The sequence below is a fragment of the Notolabrus celidotus genome, chromosome 15 (assembly GCF_009762535.1).
Source record: "Notolabrus celidotus isolate fNotCel1 chromosome 15, fNotCel1.pri, whole genome shotgun sequence".
NCBI lineage: Eukaryota > Metazoa > Chordata > Actinopteri > Labriformes > Labridae > Notolabrus > Notolabrus celidotus.
In genome coordinates, this window is record NC_048286.1 from 764,045 (window position 1) to 790,188 (window position 26,144).

At 39.8% G+C, this 26,144-nt stretch overlaps 1 protein-coding gene across 2 annotated transcripts in view; it reads left to right on the forward strand.

Moving 5' to 3' along the window:
- Window positions 1–11,884: 11,884 nt before the first annotated feature.
- si:ch211-267e7.3 (ADAMTS-like protein 2) overlaps window positions 11,885–26,144 on the forward strand; it is a 51,076-nt gene continuing 36,816 nt past the window's right edge. Inside the window, exon 1 of one of the 2 annotated variants that reach the window (XM_034702422.1) lies at window positions 11,885–12,075. In XM_034702422.1, coding sequence (XP_034558313.1) covers window positions 11,983–12,075 — 93 coding nt within the window. In that variant the 5' untranslated portion in view covers window positions 11,885–11,982. The remainder of the gene's footprint in view (window positions 12,076–26,144) is intronic. The other variant, XM_034702423.1, reaches the window with a different exon arrangement.

The window sequence follows — 26,144 nt, forward strand, 5'->3', positions numbered from 1 at the left end:
CACAGCCGTTTTTGACAGACATGACCCTTGTTTTCATTATAATAGTCTCCCAAATTTAACCCGTAAAGACCTGCACCCGTTTCCCCTCAAAGAAAAATAATAGGAAATATACCACAGACCAAGGGGACCACATAGATGATATTTCTGATGTTTTTTTAAATACTCCCTTTTAATGTCCAAGATCTGAAATGTGATATATATGTCACATTGGGCGTTCATGGTACGTTTATTTTGCATTCGAAAATAAGTAAAAATTGTATATATTTTTGCTTAATAACAGCCTAATAACACAAATTTGCCTTTTTGTTTGCATTTCCATAACATACATAAAAGTATGACTCTGGAAGTGCAGTTTTACAACAAATTATATTTTCATAGTGGGTTTACGTCACAAAAATAGGCAAATTAAATAAAAAATATTAAGACTGCCTCATTGGGGGTCTTCTCAACGAGCTACTGTAGCTGTATAAAACTGAATAACAGACTTAAGTACATAAGAAGAGATATAAAGCAGAATACTAATAAAAGCTGAAGGGAAACAAAGCCTTTGTGTAATTAGCACTATGTCTGAACCGATTTTCTCAGTTTTTACATCTGTTAAGTAGCTTCGCTAGTGTGGCATAGGCCAAATTATACGACAAACAATATAATTCTCACAGAAGGTAGTGATTGCATTGATTTTCAGAACTTGCAGAGGCCACGCATGTCACATCTCACAGGCCAATGTGCTACCTGATCAGTATGAACACCATCTGGAACTCAAACACACACTCTCTTGGGCAGTGATGATGGTGGTGGAGGTGTGGTGTGTTCCTCTGAATGTGCACTCAGGTGCTATAAAACATTTCTTTCTCCAAGAAAATAGTAATTTTCATAGATAAGTTCCTTGTTTTTATCTTTGGACAGTTCCCTGTTTTTTCCTTTAACTGTTGTATTTTGTTTTCCTGGGTCCATATTTGATTGTGGTACCTCATTTAAATCACCTGATTGACTACTGTCTGATCCCCCAGACTGAGTTGACTCATCACTCTCCATGTCTTTGTTGTTGGGGTTGTAACCAGGGTCATATTGGTCTTCATTGAAGCTCTTGTCACATCCCTCAGACCGACTATCATCTCCTAAAATGACCTCAAGTACGTTCAAAAGAGTGTAGGTCTTATTCTAATACGTACTAGAAATGAAATATAAATAAAAAGTAATGAGAATAAAACAATTACATTAAAATAGGACCAGTAAAATTATGTTAATTTAGATTTACAGATATGAAAAAATGTTTTGTTAACATTTATATAATATCCACATAATTTGACATTTTTTTTGTTTATATTTGTACAAATGTACTTTGAATTGAACAACAGAACATATTTAAATAAAAAATGATTAAAACAGCTAAATTAATTGAGTGGATTATTACTTTTTTTGTTATTGTGACACAGAGGTCCCATCAGATTTTTCATGAAATTTTAAGGATAAAAGCCAGATGTAACGTTTATGTCACAGTGATTTTTTCCCAACTTGTTTGATATTAATTTGTTGAAGAAGTATGATCAGAACTGGTTAACTATAATACAGGACTTACCATTAAAAGATTTCCAACTGTTAAATGGCTTCAAACTTACCTATAGTATCAAAAAACAAGCCTTTCAAAATTAGCTAGATCCTTCACTTTTGTTTACAAGTCATACCACCATTTTTGGGGAGTCACATCCTGTCCCAGTCACATGACTGTTACATGACAACCACACCAGGATGTTTAGTACATGTCACTTAGGGACTTAATGAGTTAAGATGAAGCATAAAGTTGTATGAGGAAGATTTCAGGGTATTTAAAGTGTATGTTACACCCATTTTATCGGGTCCTTATTTGTTCCAAATGTGCTGTTCTATTTTTAAACAATACCATATTGTTCATCTTTCTATTGTTGCTTACTGACTAAATGTCAAAGAAAAGAAAAGAAGAAGAAAGCTACTTTATTAATCCCCAGGGAGGAAATTCAATTTCAATTTTTTCGGTCATGCTACACGCACAGTTTTTTGATATATATACATACAATCATGCACACACACATACAGTGGACATGCACTTTGGGAGAGATGTCAGAGTGAGGATACCGAACCCCCAACCAGCGCACCACGAGCAGTTGGGGGTTCGGTGCCTTGCTCAAGGGCACCTCGGCAGTGCCCAGGCAAGTGAACCAGCACCTCTCCAGCCACCAGTCCACTTGCCAAACTTCGTCCATACTGGGACTCGAACCGGCGACCCTTCGGTTCCCAAGCCAAGTCCCTATGGGCTGAGCTACTGCCGCCCAAACTAATTGTACAATTAGGGGACCTTTCCTGGACCACATTCAGAAACTCCCATCATTTTAAACTTGCACGCTCCTCTTCTAGTCTTTTTATTTTTGATATAAATCTGTGATATATTATAATCATACAATTTGAATCCATATTGTCTTTCTTTCGTACTTTTTCATTTTTCCGTTACTCGTCTACTTTTGTATTTTTCCCAATGCACAGTCGGCTATTTGATTTTATTTCCTTTTATTTTTTTGTTTCTCTATGTCATTCTCTTTATTTCAGGCTTTATGAAACCCGATTTACAGCACTTATTTGTCCTTTAACTCCAGAATTTGATATTTAAGCACAGTGACATGAACATCCAGCAGTAGACAGCAGTATTTTAACTTTCAGTCTCCAAAGCCCTGAAGACACTTCACATTTTAGGCCAATAAAACTGTAGTTTATGTAACTGTCAGTATATTTTGTTTCTCTCTCAACCCCTAGCCTGCTCATTCATTCATTCATTCATTCATTCATTCATTCATTCATTCAGTCAGTCAGTCAGTCAGTCAGTCAGTCAGTCATTCAGTCATTCATTCATTCATTCATCATGTAAATTCACTGTTGTATTGATAACAACATTGTTCATTAAGATAAGATAAGATAAGATATTACGTTATTGATCTCCAGGGGGGAAATTCAGTTGTTGCAGCAACCCAGACATAAGTACAATCAAGAATAAGTTTCAATTAGTAATCGACAAGCCAAGCTGCCAATCAGCTCGCTCTGTCGAGGTCTTTCTGCCCAAGCAAATTAAGTGTCTCATTTTATGAGACGAAAAAGGTGAAACAAGGTGTGTCTTTTAAATACAGTGTACATGCCTGAATGATAACCATAGTTTTAAGATGATATATATTATGAGTAAAGACATAGACCCATGTGAAAATAGATTGACATTTCTACCACCTTCTCATTGAAGGGTTTGTATTTATGTTAATTATTGTAAACACTGTAGATTAATATCAAAGAAATCAAAACTATGAAAGAACATATATGGAATTATTGAATGAACCAAAAAGTGTTAAACAAAGCAGAATCTGTTTTAGATTTTAGATTCTGTAAAGTAGCCCCCTTTTTCCTTCATGACAGCTTTGCACACTCTTGGTATTCTCTCAGTCTGCTTCATGAAGTGGTCTCCTGGAATGGTTTCTAATGAACATGAGCCTTGTCAAGAGTTCATTTGTAGAATGACTTGCCTTCTTAATGTGTTTGAGACCATCAGTTGTGTTGTTCAGAGGTAGGGTTAGTACACAATGGATAGCCCTATTTGACTACTGTTGTAATCCAGATTATGGCCAAACCAGATTATTTCTATAATCAAAATAAATAAAAAACATTGAATGAGAAGGTGTGTCCAAACTTTTGACTGGTAGTGTACATACTCCTGCTTTTCTTTCTGCAGGGTCAGACAGGCCGCCCTGACAATGCATGCCTCTCATTCTCAGTCTCATTTTCCAGTTGTCCCCTTTTGTATTATTGGTTTCTGCTTGTTGTCATCGAGGCGAACAAATAAAGGGTGTTCAGCATGTCGTAATGAATCAACGCAGGGCTCTGAGTCTTTGTGGTGTGGTGAGTGAGGACAGTGGGGTCAGAGCTGGAGTCTGAGCCTAATTGAAAATAAAGATAGCAGGGGATAAGCAAACAAAAAGGACAGATAAAAGGATTTAAAGGTGACCAACCTTTGAGGAAGGGGGTTCTGGTTTTTGTTGGGATGATTTATAACTGAACGAGCAGGGAGAGGAAAAGAAGGGCACCATCGGTGTGCTTGTCATTTATTGCCTGACAGGGTTTATCTTGAGCTATGTTACAAGGTTATGCTACAAGGTGTGGCCTTGTAATAAAGCTCTTCTCAGGTGACTCTGCTATGAGGACCATGGGCATGTTGTTGCTGTGTGCAGAGGAGTCAGGAGGTTTGGGGGATGTGGGGAACACAGCCGCTGAGATATGGAGACAGCAGCGTGTATGAGCAGGCTATCTAAGGATCAAGGAGGTGAAGCTGAGCAGATCAGAGCTGGAGAGGGACAGTCCTGTGCAGAGGTGGTTAGCACAGTAAATTAATTGTTGACTGTGCTAAAGGAGGAGCAGCAGGGAAAGACATGAATGTTCCTGGGGACAAAAAACTGTCTTTGGCGCTTGTTGCCATGGGGATAAATTGCACAGTGGGCGATTAGAGAAAGGTTAAAGTCAGAGGGTTTGTGGACGTCATTAACAGAAAAGGAGAGGAACTTCATATTACGTGGAGGGAAGGACTTATGTATGGGAGGTAAAACCTTCAGCTATCAGGCCCCTCTCCTTTGGAATCATCTATCAGTCAGGGTCCGGGAGGCAGACACCCTCTCTACTTTTAAGAGTAGGCTTCAAACTTTCCTTTTTGATAAAGCTTATAGTTAGAGCTGGATCAGGCTTAGACCAGCTCTTAGTTATGCTGCTATAGGCTTAGACTGCCGGGGGAACTGGCACACTGACACACTGGGCTCCTATCTCACCCCCTTCCCCCCAACCCCCTCATCACTTCCTTTAACTCTCCCTGTCCCATTAAAGTTACTAACCATAGACCTTTCTGGAGTCCCTGAGCTCCCTTGTCTCGTAGGTTCCTCTGAGCTGCCGTAGACGTCCTCCTGCTGTGGACGTTCCAGACTCCAGCTGATATGGATGTGCTGGATTCCAGCGGCAACAGCTTCTACTACTGGTCTCATCACTATCACCGCTCCCTCTCTCTCTTATTCTCCTCTATCCCTCTTTCCAGACCCAACTGGGTCGAGGCAGATGTCTGTCTAACATGAGTCTGGTTCTGCTCGAGGTTTCTGCCTGTTAAAGGAAGTTTGTCCTCTCCACTGTAACTAGCTAAATACTGTGAGGTGTAATGCTCATGGTGGATTAAGGTGGGGTCAGACTGAGTCTTATCCTGTCTTGGTGTTGGGTCTCTGTTCATAATTTGACATAGAGTGGTCTAGACCTGCTCTGTTTGTAAAAGAGTCTTGAGATAATGTTTGTTGTAATTTGGTGCTATACAAATAAAGACTGATTGATCGATTGATTGACTGACTTGCTCCCGTACCTACGCAGAGGCTTACGCACGAAGTTGACGTGCACCTCCTCCTAAATCTAACTAGGCGTAGAATCGAAGCTCTGTGATTGGTCCGCTCAGTGGCATTGTGTTACCCGCATTCACAGGACTTCTGGGATCCTGGACATCATCCGTGTATTTCATCTCCTCCTCTCTATTCTTCATGTAATCATGTCTGTATGATAAACAGCAACATGTATCAGCTGTAGATTAACATAACACGCTCTGAATCTCTGTGGAAAGGAAACAGAGATCGTAGCGTTATTATTTTTTGTTTGTTTGTTTGTTCATTTCTATGATGTTTTAATGATGAATGTTTTTATTATCTGTAAGGTGATCTTGGGTGATCTGAAAGGTGTCCCAAATAAAATGTATTATTATTATTATTATTAACTAACACACCTTAGGCAACGAGCTGATTATGTGTCTATTAGCTAAGTTAAAGCATTCAATAAATACACGTGAAATACATTCCGGAGATATAAGAAGGGTACCAGGAAGACTGCTCGAGGGCTGGACCCTCTCAAAATTAAATATATATATATTTAAATGCAAGTTAAAATGTATAACCAGGTGCATGATAATATCAGGTAAGAAACCAGTGAGATTTTACCTAAATTCACTGCCAACATCAACCCAGTATGTGTTAAACATGATCCTTGTAATTTGATTAGATTTGCTATGCTTGTTATGTTTGCCTTTTGTTTGACAGCACAAAGAGGGAGAAAGGAAGAGAAGAAGAAAGAGCAGGATGGAGTCAGGAGAGAGAGAATCAGAGAGAGCAAGGACCAGGTGAGAAAGAGGACCGCAGCATTATAAAGCCAGCAGGCAGTGAGTGTCACACTGATAGACATACATATATGGAGTCTCTGCAACCTCTTCTTACTTTTCTTTACCTCACATATAATCCGCTTTTCATCGTGCTTTATGTAATATTCAAGCTGAGTACAGTATGTTAGTGTGTGAATGTCAGTGCAAACAGGTGAGAGGGATGAGGATGGAGAGAGAGAAGAGCCGGCCCTAAACGACTTGGTGCCCTAGGCAAGATTTCAACTGGTACCCCTTGTGTTGTAACCAACTCAACCAACAATCACATCCCATATAGACTGAAAGACAACTGACATCCAGCTTTATGTTTTACACATTTTCTTTATTTTAATATGATCTCTAAAAGGACATTAGAATCTATTCTAAAAGAATAGATTTTAAGATTATTTTATGGTTTTTAAATCTCTTGATGGTCTTGCTCCTTCTTATTTATCAGATTTGCTTTTATCATATGAGCCAGTGATTGCCCTCTTCAGGTAGTGGACTTTGAATTGTAAAAAGTATAAATAAAAATAAACAAATAAATAAATACATAAAAGGGGGGAGTGATAGGATAGCTCATGTGTTTAGGTTTAACATTCTGTATACAAAAAATATATATATATATATAATTTAAAAAACAAAAAAAAAACAAATAAGAAATAAAAAATATAAAAAATAAAACTAATAAATAAAAAAATAAACACATGAAAGGGGGAAGTGATAAGATAGCCCATGTGTTTAGGTTTAACATTCTGTATATACATATTTATATATATATAATTTAAAATCTCTGAAGTAGTTAAACCTTTGTTTTAAAGATCCAGTAGAGAACCAGGACTGTATCATGGTCTTCTTAACAGCAGTGGAACCTGCAAAAATGATTTTCCTCAAGGCCAATCTAGATCTCTGAGAGCAGAGTCATTGTTAAATCAAATTAAGGAGGTTGTTGCAGACTTGGACATTCTAAAATATTTTCAAGGCACCTTGCTACCTCAGACCAAAGATTAAGCTCCACAGGACATTCCCAAAAGACATGGCCACATGTGCTCTCTCCAAGTAGTTGGACATGGGTTTAGAGTTTTTAACTTTTTTTGGTTCTATTCCTTTTTATTGAAAATAAAAGAACTACCTGGACACTTATCTGGGATTTGACTTGAGTCTGAATCTGTTATCATGAATCCTCCGCAATATGGAAATAAAAAGAGTGCAATGGTGAAAAAGAAGCATGAAAGTTGCAATAGAATTCACAGGCAAAAAAAGTGCAGGAAGTATAAATATAGAAAACATCATTAATTTAATTATCTTCACACATATACAGTATAATTTATATATTCATAGTTGTATAGCCTGTTTATATATTTTAACACCTGTGGTGAAGCAGTCTGTACCTAAGAGCCTGGACCACATGGCAGTCAGTCAGTCGTCCCTTAAGTGCCTTGAATTTGAGGAAAGTAAAAATTGAGCAATAAAAATTCCTATTATCGCCAAAGTGAGCTACATGACCTCATGCAGGTCACATGAGAAGTCTCAAAGTGGTGTCCCATTCCAGTTCTACAGTTTGAGTCCTTACAGCCTCATGTCCTCAATCACTTTACAGGTGACGTCAATTAAGACAAGAAGGGCTCAGGGCTCAGGGTTCAGGGCACAGGGCACAGGGCTCAGGGCTCAGGGCATTGAGAGACTCATTCCCCCTAAATGCACCACAGAACGCCACTGGGAGTCATTCCTGCCTGTGGCCATCAGACTGTACAACTTCTCCCTCTGATCAATGAACAATAACCTGTACTCTGTGCAATAACCTTACAATGCACTGTGCAATATCCTTACCACGTTTACATCCTTGTAGATATCTCCTTCATTCCCAGCGCTTTGTACATATGTAACTGGTGGGACTCTGCGTTGTGTTTTGTTTGGTGTCGACAGATGACCGACACCAGGATCTTGCTTTCTCTGAGTTTATTCTGTTTAACAGATATAAGAAAAAAGCCTCAGATTTTTTACAACGTATGCAGCCCGCCTCTGCTCCTCTCCCCCAGGGATAACATACAAAAGGGCTGCCAGTAACAAAGCATAAACATTACATACACATTATAGACATAAAATCATAGACTACATAAATAATGGACGTAGTATCCGTGACATCATCCATCTGTTCCTGAGCACTGTTTTGAAGTCAATGGACGGTGCAGGCCATATCGGAAATGTTGAACTCAACCTAACTTAGTGTGAGGTAAAGAGGTGGGGTTTGAGCCTCCTAGACAACAGCTATGTGTCCCTGCCTGTCAGTCAAGTCAGTCAAGTCCTTACTTGGATTAAACTCGTAATCTTAATATCTTCTGAACTGTCACGTCAGAAATAAATTCACCCCCGTACAGTGTGTGCCGAGAGAGAAAGTAGCTACGTAGACTCAAGCTGTTTTTTGAACCAGGCTGTAAACATGTTATTTCTGCTGTAAAGATCGTCTCTTTGAATGGGTGTGTATGTGGTTTCTGGTGTTTCTGCAGCCAGCCTCAAGTGGACGCTCGATGAACTGCAGTTTTAACACTTCCGAATGGGCTTCATATGTGGAGACTGGAGGTTGCCTCTTGCATAAAGCACAGTAATCATACCTGTTCAAATAGAAAAGAACCTCCGCTTTTTTACGTCTACAGCCCGCCTCCGCTCCTGCACAGATAAAAGCACATTTCAGCTAGCTTAAACATTAGTGCATGCAAACCAGCTCAAAGCATGTGCACGTACAGCTAGCCTACTTAAACTTACAAAAGAATTCAAAGGAAAATCTTTTTAATAAACACATCGGAACACCATAGAGGACAAAAGCACACATAAAATAAATAAATAGATGGAAAAAGAAAAGTTAAAGGGGACATATCACGCTTTTTTCATCAATATATATTGGTCTAAGAGGTCCCCAAAACATGTCTTTATAGATTATGCTCAAAAAAACACTTTGAAATCAGATTTTGGTCTGCCTGAAAAACCCTCTTCTTCAGTCCTCCTCAGAACGCTCTGTTTTCTCTCTGACCACGCCCCCTCAGGAAGTGGATGTGCCTCGGCTCTCCAGCACGTTGATCTAATGTTTACATGTTGGCTGAATATACACGGCTGCTCAGAGATCACGTTACTTCAACCCTCTGAATCTGATCCAGAATCTGATCCTGACGGAGAGGCGCCTACAGCAGGACCTTTCTGAAGGATTGGTCACAGATTTAGTGTTTCTTGTTGTTTTATTTATCAGTATGTAGACGTGTGTCTTGGTACACAGCTACGAACATGTAGCTATGTGGCTATGCTAACTAGCGCTAGCACTTATCCATGATAAATAAAAATCATCCACTAGATCTTCAAATCTGCAGACGTGGGGAGTCAAACCAACCTCTGCCAGAAAGGCAGCAGGACCTTTTCTGAATGATTGGTCACAGATTTAGTGTTTCTTGTTGTTTTATTTGTCAGTATGTCGACGTGTGTCTTGGTACACAGCTACAGCTACAGCTACAGCTACAGCTACAGCTACAGCTACAGCTACAGCTACAGCTACAGCTACAGCTACAGCTACAGCTACGAACATATAGCTATGTGGCTATGCTAATTAGCGCTAGCACTTATCCATGACAATAAAAATCATCCACTAGATCTTCAAATCTGCAGACGTGGGAGTAAAACCGACCTTTGTGTTTATTAAGACAGCCTACAACTAGCATGCCTCCCTCCTAAGCTCCTTGTTAGCACACATGTGTGCAGGGAATGAAAAACAGAGGAGGGGATTCAGTATTATTTTATACAGTCTATGGGCTGAACAAGCTCCGAGCTCTGACTCCGTGACAGACCGGATATTGTTGTTACGTAACAAAAACACGGAAGTCTGAAACGGCTGGTTTCACACACATTTACAGAAAGGTGGAGAAATCAGAACAGGGGCAGAATGGATTTTTTTCATTCTCGGGGGGTTTGTAGACATGCCAGGGAAACATATTTCAGGTAGAGAACCATTAAAAAGTCGATTTTGCATGATATGTCACCTTTAAGCAACAGGCACCTACCTCTCCCCCAGGGATGGCATACAAAAGAGGAGAGGGAAGAGAGCAAACCAAATATAAAGGTCAAGAAACCAACGACGAAGAAATTGACCAGAAGGAGAGGCTGCATATAAAAATACTTTAAAATGACAAAGAGGCTCTACAACACACACAGGTATAACTGTGTAATTATAAAATAATAATAATACATAATAGTGTATTTTGAACCCTTTTACACATCGCTAACTCTAACTATTCTGCACTTCTGTATTATTATAATTATTTTATTTTAATCCTATTAATACTTTTAATCCTTAATACTTTCTTTCTTACACACTGTTTATAGGAGCAAACTGTAATAATGAATCCCCCAGAATAAATAAAGTCTTTTCTTTATTATTATTATTTTTTTCTTAGTTTATTTGACAGGGGCCATGCAAACAAAAACTGTCAAGCCAGAGTTAGCTATAAGCTAGTTTTCATCTGAGGTCCCTGGGCAGGAAGATGTAAACAAATGTACAATACAAACGATAAAAAAACATACTAGCATTTAAAACAATACATAGACTACTCAACACAGTCCATCACTAATAATGACACATTTAAAATGACATTTCATTGTCTCTAATTTGATGCATTCAGATGATCACATGATTGTTTTTCCTTGAGCCATAATTTCAGTGTACTTTTAAAAACACTGAGGCTTGTACAGTCTCTAATGTGGGTCGGGATTGAGTTCCATTTTCCTGCTGCTCTGACTGAAAATGCAGACTATACAAAATGCAGTCTTCCTAAGTTTAGCTGAACAGTCCCCTCTTGCTGATGCCCTGGTCACCCTAAGATTGTTTCTGCAGAGTAACACACATTGTTTAAGTGGTGGTTGGGCCTGATCATGAATTAGTTTATACATCAGACACATATCTGCATAACAAAGAAAACTGTCAAAGGTCATTAAGTTATATTTTGTAATGATTTTACAGTGATGGTACTTCCTTGGTTTTTTATCTAGAGTTGTCAGTGATGGTTTGTAGAGGGTGTGTAATGGTTTTAGAGTGGTTGCTCCAGCCTGAGACCAGCTCGTGACACAATAAGATAGATGAGAAAAAATCATTGAGTGCATGTAGAGTTTAGCAGCGGCTAAAGGTATCTGATGCCTGACATGTCTGAAGTTCATAAGGCTGGCTCTTACATTTCTGCAGACATTTTTTACATGTTTCTTAAAATTTAGGTTGGAGTCAATTGTTACACCCAGAAACTTGAAATGTTGAACAATCTGTATTACCTCTCTGTTTACAGTCATATCAGGTTGAGGTGTATTGTTTCCCCTGATAGAAAAATACATTCCTACAGTTTTGCTCACATTAAGTGTTAGACAGCTGTGAGTGAGCCAATCTGAGACTTTGTTTAATGCTGCAGAGAGTTTGGATGCAGCTTGTTCTCTTCTCTCTCTTTCTGATTCTGATTCTCTAAAATATAAATCATTTCAGAGTGAGGGAAAACAAGTTCACAGGAAAAAACAACCAAACAAACAGAAAGAAATGTAAATCCTTAATTTTGAATCTGTGAGGACCAATAAACCTCAGAGGGGATGACCAGGAGGCGGAGCCACATCAGAAGGGGGTCGAAGTGGGAGGAGGAAGAAAGGCAGAAGGAGAGGAGGAGGAGGAGGAGGAGAAGGAGGAGGAGAGGGGGAGAAGGGGGGGAGCAGAGGTAAAGGGAAGTGTTGTCGGTCCGTGACATGAATGAACCATGTTCGGTAACGGAGGCTTAGCTCTCCCGGTCTGCTCGTTCCTCCTGCTGCACCTCCCGGTCCTGGCTCTCAACAACAACCGGCCCGTGAAGGTAATAACTGTAATAAGTCGCCGTTTGTTCCCCTCTTTGCTCTGGGACAAGTTCCGGAGGGAGACTTTGTCCTGAAGTCTGTCACAAAGTTTAGACTCTCACTCCCACCTTAGATCACCGTGTGGAGGCTTCTCTGCAGACCGGGACGGTTACATGGAACAGAGTCTGGGTACAATACCGGACCCGGAGAGGCAGAACCGTTTCCCCGGTGAAACTGTGTGTGTGTGTGTGTGTGTGTGTGTGTGTGTGTGTGTGTGTGTGTGGGACACTATTCGTTACCAAACGTCCCCCCGTGCCCCCCGAGAAAGCGTGATCCTCCGTGAATAACGGGATGCTTCAGAGTCACCGACTGACGGTACCGACCTTTACACGCTGTCTGACCAGTGTCCACTTTATGATCCCACACAGGAGAGTTATTGAGTTATTACAGGGTCTCTAAAGGTTTGCTGCTTTCTACTGCAAACCAGATCTGGCATTGCAAACTGGAGTTTACCCAAAACCAGAATAAAAGCACATCAAGTGATTTTAAGTGATTTTATGTGGTTTGTACCGGACAGGATCAGGGCCGCTGATAAAATAAATAAATATGCTTTATTAATTCTGACTTTAATCCACTGGGGGAAAAAAAAAGATTTATTTTATTACTATTATTATTCTGAGAAAGAAGTCACAACTCTGAATTTAATCTAATTATTCTGACTTTAATCTAATAATTCTGACTTTAATCTCATAATTCTGACTTTAATCTAATTATTCTGACTTTAATCTCATAATTCTGACTTTAATCTAATTATTCTGACTTTAATCTCATAATTCTGACTTTAATCTAATTATTCTGACTTTAATCTAATGATTCTGACTTTAATCTAATAATTCTGACTTTAATCTAATAATTCTGACTTTAATCTAATAATTCTGACTTTAATCTAATAATTCTGACTTTAATCTAATGATTCTGACTTTAATCTCATAATTCTGACTTTAATCTAATAATTCTGACTTTAATCTAATAATTCTGACTTTAATCTAATAATTCTGACTTTAATCTAATGATTCTGACTTTAATCTCATAATTCTGACTTTAATCTAATAATTCTGACTTTAATCTAATAATTCTGACTTTAATCTAATAATTCTGACTTTAATCTAATAATTCTGACTTTAATCTCATAATTCTGACTTTAATCTAATAATTCTGACTTTAATCTAATAATTCTGACTTTAATCTCATAATTCTGACTTTAATCTAATAATTCTGACTTTAATCTCATAATTCTGACTTTAATCTAATAATTCTGACTTTTTTCTCATAATTCTAACTTTAATCTCACAAATCTGTCTTTTTTAAAATCATAATTCTGACTTTAATCTCACAAATCTGTCTTTTTTTAAATCATAATTCTGACTTTTTTCATGTAATTCAGACTTTAGTCTCTTAATTCTGACTTTTTCCTCATAATTGTGACTTTAATCTCATAATTTTGATGTTAATCTCAGTGTTCTGATTCTTTTTTTTAACTCTGACTTTAATCCACTGAGAAAATTTGTTATTATTATTATGAGAAAAAAGTCAGAATTCTGACCTTAATCTGAGAATTCTGACTTTTTTCCATAGACCATAAAATATGGTCGTAGTATCCGTGACGTCACCCATCTGTTTCTGAAGCGCTGTTTTGAGGCCACTCGGCGGCGGCAGCCATACTGCTGCTGTCGAGTGATTGTGACGTAAAGAGGCGGGCTTTGAGCCTCCTAGCCAACAGCTACAGTGTTCCTGCCTGTCAATCAAGTCAGCTGTGCCTCTCATTGGAAGACTCGTAATCTCAATATATCTCCGAAATTGCAGCGTTAGAAAAAAATCCCCCCCCCCGATCGAGAAATGAGCTATCCAGACTACACTCGTCTTTGGTACCAGACTGTAAACATGTTTATTTCTGCTGTAAGGATCGTCTTTTTGAACGTGTGTGTATGTGGTTGACAGTACTTCCTGAGCCAGCCTCAAGCGGATCATCCATGAACTGCAGTTTTTAACACTTCCGCATTGGACTCCTATTTTTAGACCGGAGGTTGCCACTTGCTTTTTTCTCAAAACAATAATAATAAAAAAATATATATTGGACATTCTTTTTTTTTTTTCTGTGGCCCTAATCCTCAAGTCTGCCATCTTTATTAAAAGGACTTTCTACAGTCTGCTCTGTTATACTCTCTAACCCTCCCTCTGATCTGGTGTTTCCAAGCTGATGTGCTCTGTCCCTTTAATTGAATGAAATGTTAAGTGGACTTGTATTTTCACACCTCTTCACTTTGTGAACACTCAAAGCTCTTTTACTCTACTCGTCACATTCACCCATTCATAAATAAATGTGTTGACTTATTCCTAACAGTTTTTGGATAGTATATCAATTCTTATAAACACTGTACTGATGTTAAACTGAAGGTCTCCATTCAGGCATCTGTGTTACGTTTAGTTTCAGTCTGGGTCTGCAACGTATCAGAGCTGTGATTATTAAAAGGGATTATGTACAGAGAGTGGATTGTTATAGGGAAATAAACCTGGATAGGATCAGCTTTATTTTGTTGAAATAACCAACATGTTGTACATTACCCTGCTTAATACACAGCTCCTTAAGAATCCAATGATTTGACAACACATATTTGGAAATGATTCTTTAGGATTTAGAAAATTCTGGAGCTATCGCTATAAAAAGACAGAGGTTCTGTGATTTGAACTATCAATCAATCCCATCAAATGTTCTCCTCAGACTCTTTCCAAACAGAGCAGGTCTAGACCGTACTCTATGTTCTATTATTAACAAAGACCCAACATCAAGACAGGATCAGATCCAGTCCCATCTTACAGACAGGACTCAGTCTGATCTCATCTTAATCCACCATGAGCAGAGCACTTTGCAGCATTTAGTAAGTTACAGTGGCAAGGACAAACTTCCTTTAACAGGCAGAAACCTCCAGCAGGACCAGACTCATGTTAGACACACATCTGCATGAGACCGTGTTGGAGAGAGGGATAGAGGGAGATGAAGAGAGAGAGATAGTGACTAGACCTACATTCACATTTTCTGTAGGGTCTTTCCAATCAGCTTACTCAGTTGTCGATTCTCATGAACATTTACTTTGATGGTGAAGTGCGACGAAATAGAATAGCCGAATGATTGAAGCACATGATTGAGTTGACTTCTTTCTCCCATGAACCAGTTTTTAAACACTGACACAGGTACCTCTGTTTAATCACTGTCTTCTTCAGGCTCTCTGCCTGTTTTTTCAAAGCTTTTTAAAACTGAAATGTTCCCTTTTTAGAGACACACTGCTGTGAATAGATTCACATCTTTGTCTGGATTGATCTGATTAAATGCTGTCTACAGATATCTGTTTTTAATGCAGTGACTTCCACTACAGAGTCATGTCTGTTTTTAATGCAGTGACTTCCACTACAGAGTCATGTCTGTTTTTAATGCAGTGACTTCCACTACACAGTCATGTCTGTTTTTAATGCAGTGACTTCCACTACAGAGTCATGTCTGTTTTTAATGCAGTGACTTCCACTACAGAGTCATGTCTGTTTTTAATGCAGTGATTTCCACTAGAGTCATGTCTGTTTTTAATGCAGTGACTTCCACTACAGAGTCATGTCTGTTTTTAATGCAGTGACTTCCACTACAGAGTCATGTCTGTTTTTAATGCAGTGACTTCCACTACAGAGTCATGTCTGTTTTTAATGCAGTGATTTCCACTACAGAGTCATGTCTGTTTTTAATGCAGTGACTTCCACTACAGAGTCATATCTGTTTTTTTAATGCAGTGACTTCCACTACAGAGTCATGTCTGTGTTTAATGCAGTGACTTCTACTACAGAGTCATGTCTGTTTTTATTGCAGTGACTTCCACTACAGAGTCATGTCTGTTTTAATGCAGTGACTTTCCACTACAGAGTCATGTCTGTTTTTAATGCAGTGAACTCCACTACAGAGTCATGTCTGTTTTTAATGCAGTGATTTCCACTACAGAGTCATGTCTGATTTTTAATGCAGTGACTTCCACTACAGAGTCATGTCTGTGTTTAATGCAGTGACTTCCTACTACAGAGTCATGTCTGTTTTTAATGCAGTGACTTCCACTACAGAGTCATGTCTGTTTTTAATGCAGTGACTTCCACTACAGAGTCATGTCTGTGTTTAATGCAGTGACTTCCACTACAGAGTCATGTCTGTTTTTAATGCAGTGATTTCCACTACAGAGTCATGTCTGTGTTTAATGCAGTGACTTCTACTACAGAGTCATGTCTGTTTTTATTGCAGTGACTTCCACTACAGAGTCATGTCTGTTTTTTAATGCAGTGACTTCCACTACAGAGTCATGTCTGTTTTTTATGCAGTGATTTCCACTACAGAGTCATGTCTGTTTTTAATGCAGTGATTTCCACTACAGAGTCATGTCTGTTTTTAATGCAGTGATTTCCACTACAGAGTCATGTCTGATTTTTTAATGCAGTGACTTCCACTACAGAGTCATGTCTGTTTTTAATGCAGTGACTTCCACTACAGAGTCATGTCTGTTTTTAATGCAGTGACTTCCACTACAGAGTCATGTGTGTTTTTAATGCAGTAACTTCCACTACAGAGTCATGTCTGTTTTTAATGCAGTGACTTCCACTACAGAGTCATGTCTGTTTTTAATACAGTGACTTCCACTTCAGAGTCATGTCTGTTTTTAATGCAGTGACTTCCACTACAGAGTCATGTCTGTTTTTAATGCAGTGACTTCTACTACAGTCATGCCTGTTTTTTAATGCAGTGACTTCCACTGCAGAGTCATGTCTGTTTTTAATGCAGTGACTTCCACTACAGAGTCATGTCTGTTTTTAATACAGTGACTTCCACTACAGAGTCATGTCTGTTTTTAATGCAGTGATTTCCACTACAGAGTCATGTCTGTTTTTAATGCAGTGACTTCCACTACAGAGTCATGTCTGTTTTTAATGCAGTGACTTCCACTACAGAGTCATATCTGTTTTTTTAATGCAGTGACTTCCACTACAGAGTCATGTCTGTGTTAAATGCAGTGACTTCTACTACAGTGTCATGTCTGTTTTTAATACAGTAACTTCCACTTCAGAGTCATGTCTGTTTTTAATGCAGTGACTTCCACTACAGAGTCATGTCTGTTTTTAATGCAGTGATTTCCACTACAGAGTCATGTCTGTTTTTAATGCAGTGACTTCCACTACAGAGTCATGTCTGTTTTTAATGCAGTGACTTCCACTACAGAGTCATATCTGTTTTTTTAATGCAGTGACTTCCACTACAGAGTCATGTCTGTTAAATGCAGTGACTTCTACTACAGAGTCATGTCTGTTTTTAATGCAGTGACTTCCACTACAGACTCATGTCTGTTTTTAATGCAGTGACTTCCACTACAGTGTCATGTCTGTTTTTAATGCAGTGACTTCCACTACAGAGTCATGTCTGTTTTTAATGCAGTGACTTCCACTACAGAGTCATGTCTGTTTTTAATGCAGTGACTTCTACTACAGAGTCATGTCTGTTTTTATTGCAGTGACTTCCACTACAGAGTCATGTCTGTTTTTAATGCAGTGACTTCCACAACAGAGTCATGTCTGTGTTTAATGCAGTGACTTCCACTACAGAGTCATGTCTGTTTTTAATGCAGTGATTTCCACTACAGAGTCATGTCTGATTTTTTAATGCAGTGACTTCCACTACAGAGTCATGTCTGTTTTTAATGCAGTGACTTCCACTACAGAGTCATGTCTGTTTTTAATGCAGTGACTTCCACTACAGAGTCATGTGTGTTTTTAATGCAGTAACTTCCACTACAGAGTCATGTCTGTTTTTAATGCAGTGACTTCCACTACAGAGTCATGTCTGTTTCTAATACAGTGACTTCCACTTCAGAGTCATGTCTGTTTTTAATGCAGTGACTTCCACTACAGAGTCATGTCTGTTTTTAATGCAGTGACTTCCACTACATGGTCATGTCTGTTTCAATGCAGTGACTTCCACTACAGAGTCATGTCTGTTTTTAATGCAGTGACTTCCACTACAGAGTCATGTCTGTTTTTAATGCAGTGACTTCCACTACATAGTCATGTCTGTTTCAATGCAGTGACTTCCACTACAGAGTCATGTCTGTTTTTAATGCAGTGACTTCCACTACAGAGTCATGTCTGTTTTTAATGCAGTGACTTCCACTACAGAGTCATGTCTGTTTTTAATGCAGTGACTTCTACTACAGTCATGCCTGTTTTTTAATGCAGTGACTTCCACTGCAGAGTCATGTCTGTTTTAAATATAGTGATTTCCACTACAGAGTCATGTCTGTTTTTAATGCAGTGACTTCCACTACAGAGTCATGTCTGTTTTTAATGCAGTGACTTCCACTACAGAGTCATATCTGTTTATTTAATGCAGTGACTTCCACTACAGAGTCATGTCTGTGTTTAATGCAGTGACTTCTACTACAGTCATGCCTGTTTTTTAATGCAGTGACTTCCACTACAGAGTCATGTCTGTTTTTAATGCAGTGACTTCCACTACAGAGTCATGTCTGTTTTTAATGAAGTGATTTCCACTACAGGGTCATGTCTGTTTTTAATGCAGTGACTTCCACTACAGAGTCATGTCTGTTTTTAATGCAGTGACTTCCACTACAGAGTCACGTCTGTTTTTAATGCAGTGACTTCCACTACCGAGTCATATCTGTTTTTAATGAAGTGATTTCCACTACAGAGTCATGTCTGTTTTTAATGCAGTGACTTCCACTACAGAGTCATGTCTGTTTTTAATGCAGTGACTTCTACTACAGAGTCATGTCTGTTTTTAATGCAGTGACTTCTACTACAGAGTCATGTCTGTTTTTAATGCAGTGACTTCTACTACAGAGTCATGTCTGTTTTTAATGCAGTGACTTCCACTACAGAGTCATGTCTGTTTTTAATGCAGTGACTTCCACTACAGTCATGTCTGTTTTTTTAATGCAGTGACTTCCACTACAGAGTCATGTCTGTTTTAAATATAGTGAGTTCCACTACAGAGTCATGTCTGTTTTTAATGCAGTGACTTCCACTACAGAGTCATGTCTGTTTTAAATATAGTGACTTCCACTACAGAGTCATGTCTGTTTTTAATGCAGTGACTTCTACTACAGAGTCATGTCTGTTCTTTAATGCAGTGAGTTCCACTACAGAGTCATGTCTGTTCTTTAATGCAGTGACTTCCACTACAGAGTCATGTCTGTTTTTAATGCAGTGATCTCCACTACAGAGTCATGTCTGTTTTTAATGCAGTGACTTCCACTACAGAGTCATGTCTGTTTTTAATGCAGTGAGTTCCACTACAGAGTCATGTCTGTTTTTAATGCAGTGACTTCCACTACAGAGTCATGTCTGTTTTTAATGCAGTGAGTTCCACTACAGAGTCATGTCTGTGTTTAATGCAGTGACTTCCACTACAGAGTCATGTCTGTTCTTTAATGCAGTGACTTCCACTACAGAGTCATGTCTGTTCTTTAATGCAGTGAGTTCCACTACAGAGTCATGCCTGTTCTTTAATGCAGTGCTTCCTGAGGGTCTTTAGATTAGATCCATCCAGTCTTGTTTCTGGTCCTCGTCCCTCTTGTACAGAGGTGTCTCCAGATTGAGTCTTATAATGATGTTATACTGTAGATGACGTAACCCCCAAAATCTTTGTTACTCTGAGGAACATTTTTATGAACCTTTTGTTAGATTTTTGTGATGTGGTAGTGGAGATCATGGGACATATTATATTTTTGCCTACCTCCAAATGTCCATAATATCATTGTAACTTTTGTGGCCATATATTAGGGCTGAACGATTAATTGCATTCGCGATAAATTTGCGATATGATAAAACGTGATATCCTAACCACAAAGGCTGCGATTTGACTGCTCAACGTTACTTGCAAGCGGAGCAGAGCAGAGCAGGCAGGGAGAGAAGCAATGTTCTTGTCGGCACAATGGGCCCAGGCTCCACAGAAACTGACGCTGCAGAATGTTTAGTACCAACAAGGGGAGCCCGTCAGTTGTGTGGATCTACTTTGGCTATAAAAAAAGTAGATGCTGCGCAACAACAGTTATTGTGCAGAACCTGCAAAGTCAACAGGTCAGAGGTTTTCAGAGGACCAGAAAGACAACATGGATGAGGAGGAGAATCCTTGGCTGTTTCCGAAACGGCCTGCTACATACTACTTACTAATGTAGTAGGCAGTAGGTATTGCCTACTACATACTGCGTTTGAATTTAGTCTGTAGTATGACTGTTCTGTCCGATCTGTCATGCAGCATGCTGAGCCAGACTTCGCTGGATTTACCGGTTTCGGAAAGCGGAAGTAAACAACGGCGAAGCCGATAAATAAAATGCTTATTTAGCATCCATTTATGATTTAAAAAGTTAGGAAGTGGTTTATATGTAATTTGATAACTTTCACAGCACCCAAAAACGGATTTCCTCCCGTCAAAAAATGAGGAAAAAGAAAAAGCAGAACGAGCGCTGTGCATTATGGGAAACAGTACGCGAGGCAGACTGGTCCGATGCACACTGAGATATTTTCCAGAATCAGTAGACATCCGGGGAGTTTTGGCTTACTGCAGATTTTGCTCTTGTTCACATACTACTTACTACATACTGGATTTTGGACAAATCAGTACGTACTGCTAGTATAGTAGGCGATTTCGGAAACAGCCCTTGATTCAGTGATTACTGTGGGAAGACCTCGGTCACAGGACTCCAGCTGTCTGGAGGTCCTGCTCTGTGCTGCGTTCTGAAAACACAACCGGTTGGTGTTGACGGACGAGGGAGCACGGAGCCGGACCGCAGCGGATCGCAGACGGACCGGACATGGATTTGGTGGAAGTCCCGTGTCAGGCTACAACATGTGGATTTACTGCAGCAGGACAACTGAACAGAAACAAGGTTCAGACTCACAGTGTCCAGTTTTCTCTCTTCTCATTCTTGTTGAGAAAAATAATCACGTGAACGTGGTCAGGTGTCAGCCGGGAGCGCAACCGAGTCATAATCAGTCCGGCGGCGGAGAAAATAAGTTCTTGTTGAGACCTGTCACTCAGCCGCAGCCCCCAGCTGAGAGTCTCCACTGCAACACCTTCAATCAGCTGATTCACATGAAACATGCTTTAAACTTCAAACACCTCCCTGATAGCTGAACCAAATATGAGACCACATGATGTTTGTTCAACGTGATAGAAAATCAAAACAAGAAAATGTGTTCGAGTAAGTTCTTAACAATCACTTGTTAACATCCCTACCACACAGTGATACATGACAGTTGCTAAAACATCAGCGACCAGAGCTTCAACTTCAAGTAACTAAAGTACCAGGCGACAGCGATCATTGACCCAACTGTTTGAAAGTATTACTCCTCATAAACATCATTCAGACTGCACGCAGATATAACTCAGACAGTCATCTGCACTTTATTACTGACTTATACACTTATGTTTACACCACACATGTTTGGCAGAATTTTGTTAAGTAGTTGTAGAGACTGCAAGCCAAAATATTCAGTAAGTTTACAACTGTAACTGAGGTAGATAAATAAAGCGTCTTTCATATTAATTCATGCTTCATTTGCCTTTATCTTAACATAAGCCTAGCCTATGAGAAAGAACAATTCAATCTGATATTGTTTATTATAATACAGATTGATTTATTGCTTGTGTTTGTTGAAAAATAAATGAAGAGGACCTTGGAAAAAATAATTGCATGTTAAATCACAATCGCAATTATGAGGAAAATAATCGCAACTAGATTATTTTCCAAAATCGTTCAGCCCTACCATATATGATACACACACCTTTATTAACCTGCAGATAGCATGAAGGGTTTCCAGTAGTGACATTAGTACATGGTAATGCCATGTAAAGCATGCCATGACTTGTTTTACGATACATTTTTTCTATCTTGCTCCACCCAATGCTGAATTCTATTGAATTTCAAGCCTTAGCTGGAACATTGGATGTAACAGAACCAGCATTCCTGCAACATTAAAGTGTGTTAATATTCAGATAGATAGTTTTAAATGTTAATAACACGTTCATTTAGGAACCTTAGTTGTTTATTGTCCTCTTAAGGCATTTTTCGACCGCAGGAACTTTCGAACTAGGACTTTACCCCTGAACTACGTGCGTTTCGACCGGTGGACCCAGGGTCTAAATTTAGTTCAGGGGTAGATAGTCTCCCCCCTAAAAAGCCCCTGCTAAGGGGGTAGTACATTTCAAAGGTCCCAGGACTTTCGGGGGGCGGGGCCTGCAATGCTGAACGTGTCTGATTGGTAGATTAACCACAGTGTTTTTATTCCTCCCTCCGTCCACAATAACATCACACACATCTGTGATTCACTTGATTTCTCTTTCTTTCATTAGTTTTTATTTGTTCGTTCTTTTTTGTATGTGTGTGTACTTTTCAAAAGAAGAAGCTGTGATTCTCTTGATTTAGCAGCTTGTAACAGTAGTCTTCTCTCAGCCCACCGTGAATGCGTCTCTCCCGGTGTTACGGTTTTAAAAGTGACCCTGTAAACTGGAGACCTTCAGCTGAACGTGTCAGTGTTTGTGGAGTTTACACAGCTGTTGAAACACAGAGGGAGTTCCTGGGAATGCAAACTAGTTTAGTTTTTATTAAGATTTCAAAATATCCTCATCAGATATTTAATGATCGTCTAAAGACGTTTATGAGGGATGCATCCGGCTGAAAGTCTCCAGTTAGCAGGGTCGCTGTTTTAACCAAAACACCGTCCGATCTCTGCCACGGCTTTTTGAGTTCAAAAGGATTTTAAAGGCGTGTTGAAACGTCTTTGCTACTCGCGCTTATCTCCTCTCACGTGTTGATTCAGTGAATCCATCTGTGATGAAATATAGCACCATCTAAAACAGACCAGCTGAGTCTCTTCATGCTAACAGGCTAACTGTTGTGTTGCTCATAATGATGCCTGCCTGTCCGTCTGCTTCTATGGTGTCATCTGTGATGAATGGCATTCCTCTTTGTTGTACTGCCCTCTACTGGTCAGGTGGAGTAGTGCATTTACTTTTTTTTTCTCCACACGTCACTGGCCTGATTTACACAATCTACTTCAGCCCGCGGTCGAAACGCAGACAACAATGGGGGCACAGGAACCTTTTAGTTCAGGGGAAAGTAGTTCTGGGGGCTAAAGACCACGGAACTCTTGGTCCAAATGCACCTTATCCTAACTTAACTGTTGTATACCGACACTATCATTTACAGTATCATTGGATGAATTGCCACATCTGGAGGTGAATCCAGTCTCACAGATTGCAGGATGGTCAACATCACGGCCTGGATGTTGTGTAGTAGTGACATCACTGACTGACCGTTTGGCTCTGCTGAGGACTACCAGCTAACAGACTGATCTGCTGACTGATCTAAAGGTTCACTCGGCCCGGCTGTGACTGAATGAAGAAAACAATGTGTTCGTTTGAAGTCTCTTCTTCTGCACCACAGACGCTGCTTTGTGTCTGAGCACAGTCACTGACTAAACATTAATGCCCCACAGACAGCTGATAAAATACCCCATATTTATCCAGTAAGCACTGCATCTATCATGCAGCAGTGCGTTCACTCTTGTGAGTAAAAGAAAAGGCAGTAAAGTGGACTTAATGACAGTCTGGTTTTTGGATGTGAAGTGGATTACACATAAAACTGATGGCAGCAGTAGAAGGAAAGCTGCGTCGAGCACACAACAACTGGCAGGACATCTGAAACACTTTCTTTGGCAACGGCAGTTAAAGACATTATTATCCAGCCAGACTAAAGCAGTCTTCACACATTATTACACACAAACATCAGGATGCACCCTAGCAACAGTGACGTCGTGCTGTCCGTGAAGAGGTTTCATTTATGGTGGTCGCATCACTTCGTTTGTAAATCGCTTGTTTCAGCTGCACAGACCTTTCAATGCTCTGCTCAGCCAGTGTGTGATGTACTAATGTATGCTAATAGTTTTTAAAATGTGTGCTTGGGTTCATTATGCAAGCAAACTAGCCAGGTCTTGCTATTATGAGAAAGTAATAAAGCTTGCAGAGACCTTGAACCAGGTTTAAAACCTATTTTCTGTTGGTTCAGTCAAAAGGGACTCAGTGTTGGAGCTTTGCTGATTATCATGGGATTTTTCTGGCCAATGTATTAAAATCCCAAATTTGTTACAGTGTCAAAATTCCATTTAGCAGACGCTTTTGAACACCTGAGAGTAAGAACCACACGTTTTAAAGTCAAAAGCATTGATAATAATAAAAGATGCCAACAACGCCACCGAGGATTTAAAATGTCGAGCCTAGGACTTATTAAAAACACAGGTTCTTAAAATCAGGGGGGGGGGGGGCAGAGTTAGAAACCAGACAGGAAACTAAAATGCACAATGAACTCATTTATTACAATGAAAGGTTCATAAATAGACTCCAAAACAAGTGACAGGTGTAATAACGAGCTGCAACAATAAAATACTACTTTGCAAAGTCAAATAAAAGTCAGAGTCCGAGGTGGAACGTTCCTTCCACTGAGTTTGCTGACTACCGACCCAGGCAAGCGCCAGCTTGCGATCACATGGATCTCCGTCTCCGCACATCGTCGCCTGTTTCCTTTTCCACATCGTTCTAAACCTGTTGCGACTCTTACTTCTCTCATGTACAAACACACACAAATAATCCTCATTCTGACCCTGTCACACATGCACAGATCTAGACAGGTGGAAAACATTTGCCACAAAGAGCTTCATGTGCCACCAGGCCAAGAGGTGATGCACACCATGTAAATCATCATCATCTCCACAGCAGCTAAACAACCTATTTCATTATCATGTAACATCACATCATCTTTAGCACCAAACTACTAACTGTGCAGAGTTGTTCACAAAGATCTGGGTCTAAAAGCTTCCCAGAAGTAGAAAGGGACTGTACAGATCAAATGTGTTTGCACAGGGCAAAAAACAACATGACCGAGCAATTGAAACCTTAAAGGTCAGCTGTTCATTAATCATCACATCACACCCAGTTTAAGGCGGTGTTCCTTCACTTTGAGATATCTGCAGGGCATGATGAGACCTAAGACCAGACAGTTGTGCCATCTGGTGGGAATGTCATGGAGAGATGGGTATCGTCTGCATAGCAGTGATGTGAGAAACCATGAGAGTGGATGATGGCGCCATTGTGTATATTTAGAAAAGGAGGGGGACAAGCGCTAACCCTTGGGGCAACCCTGTTGATAAGCAATGTGGTTCAGACACCCCTCCCCTCCATGACACTCCAAAAGATCTCCCTGTGAGGTAGGACATAAACCACTGGAGGGCAGATCCTGAGATACCAGGTTCAGTGTGGAGAGGAGGATTTGGTGGCTCACTGTTCAAAGGTAGCAGACAGATCCAGGAGCAATAGAGCTGAGGACCAACCAGCTGCTCTATCCAGTCCCACCGATTCTGTTACCGCTATCGAGGTGCTGTTTCTGTAGAGTGGCCCCGCCTAAAGCCAGAACCTGTTTGAGCTCGAAGGCGGACTGGAGAGTCGTAAAATCAGCTGCCTGGTCTTTGTCAGTGTGGGTGTTCATGTCTCGCCTGACAGTCAGTGGTGTGCCCTCACCAGGCATGTGTGAGAGTTATGCTTCCAGTTACACAACAAAGCTATCACAATGACCCTCTGACCAGCAGTAAACAACAACAACAACAACATATGTTATAACGGGAGCAGCAATCTTGATGGCATTGTTTTTCAAATATTTGTTACTAATGTCTCTGTCACACCTTGATGATTTAGCCAGCATGTAAAAATATTGGCGAGTATGCTGGCGTACGTTGCATAAGTTCTAGGTAAGTTTTGTATAAGTTAAGAGCACGCTGAAGCACGCTGGTATACGTTGTAGTACGGAGAGTATGCAGTGTATGGATCATAAGTCCAGCATATGCCTGACATAAGTTGTAGGTAAGTTTCTTGCTTTTTCTGTACACCACATTTCAGCCCTGATCACAGCACTGATCAAAATATACACACCCTACACCTACAAGA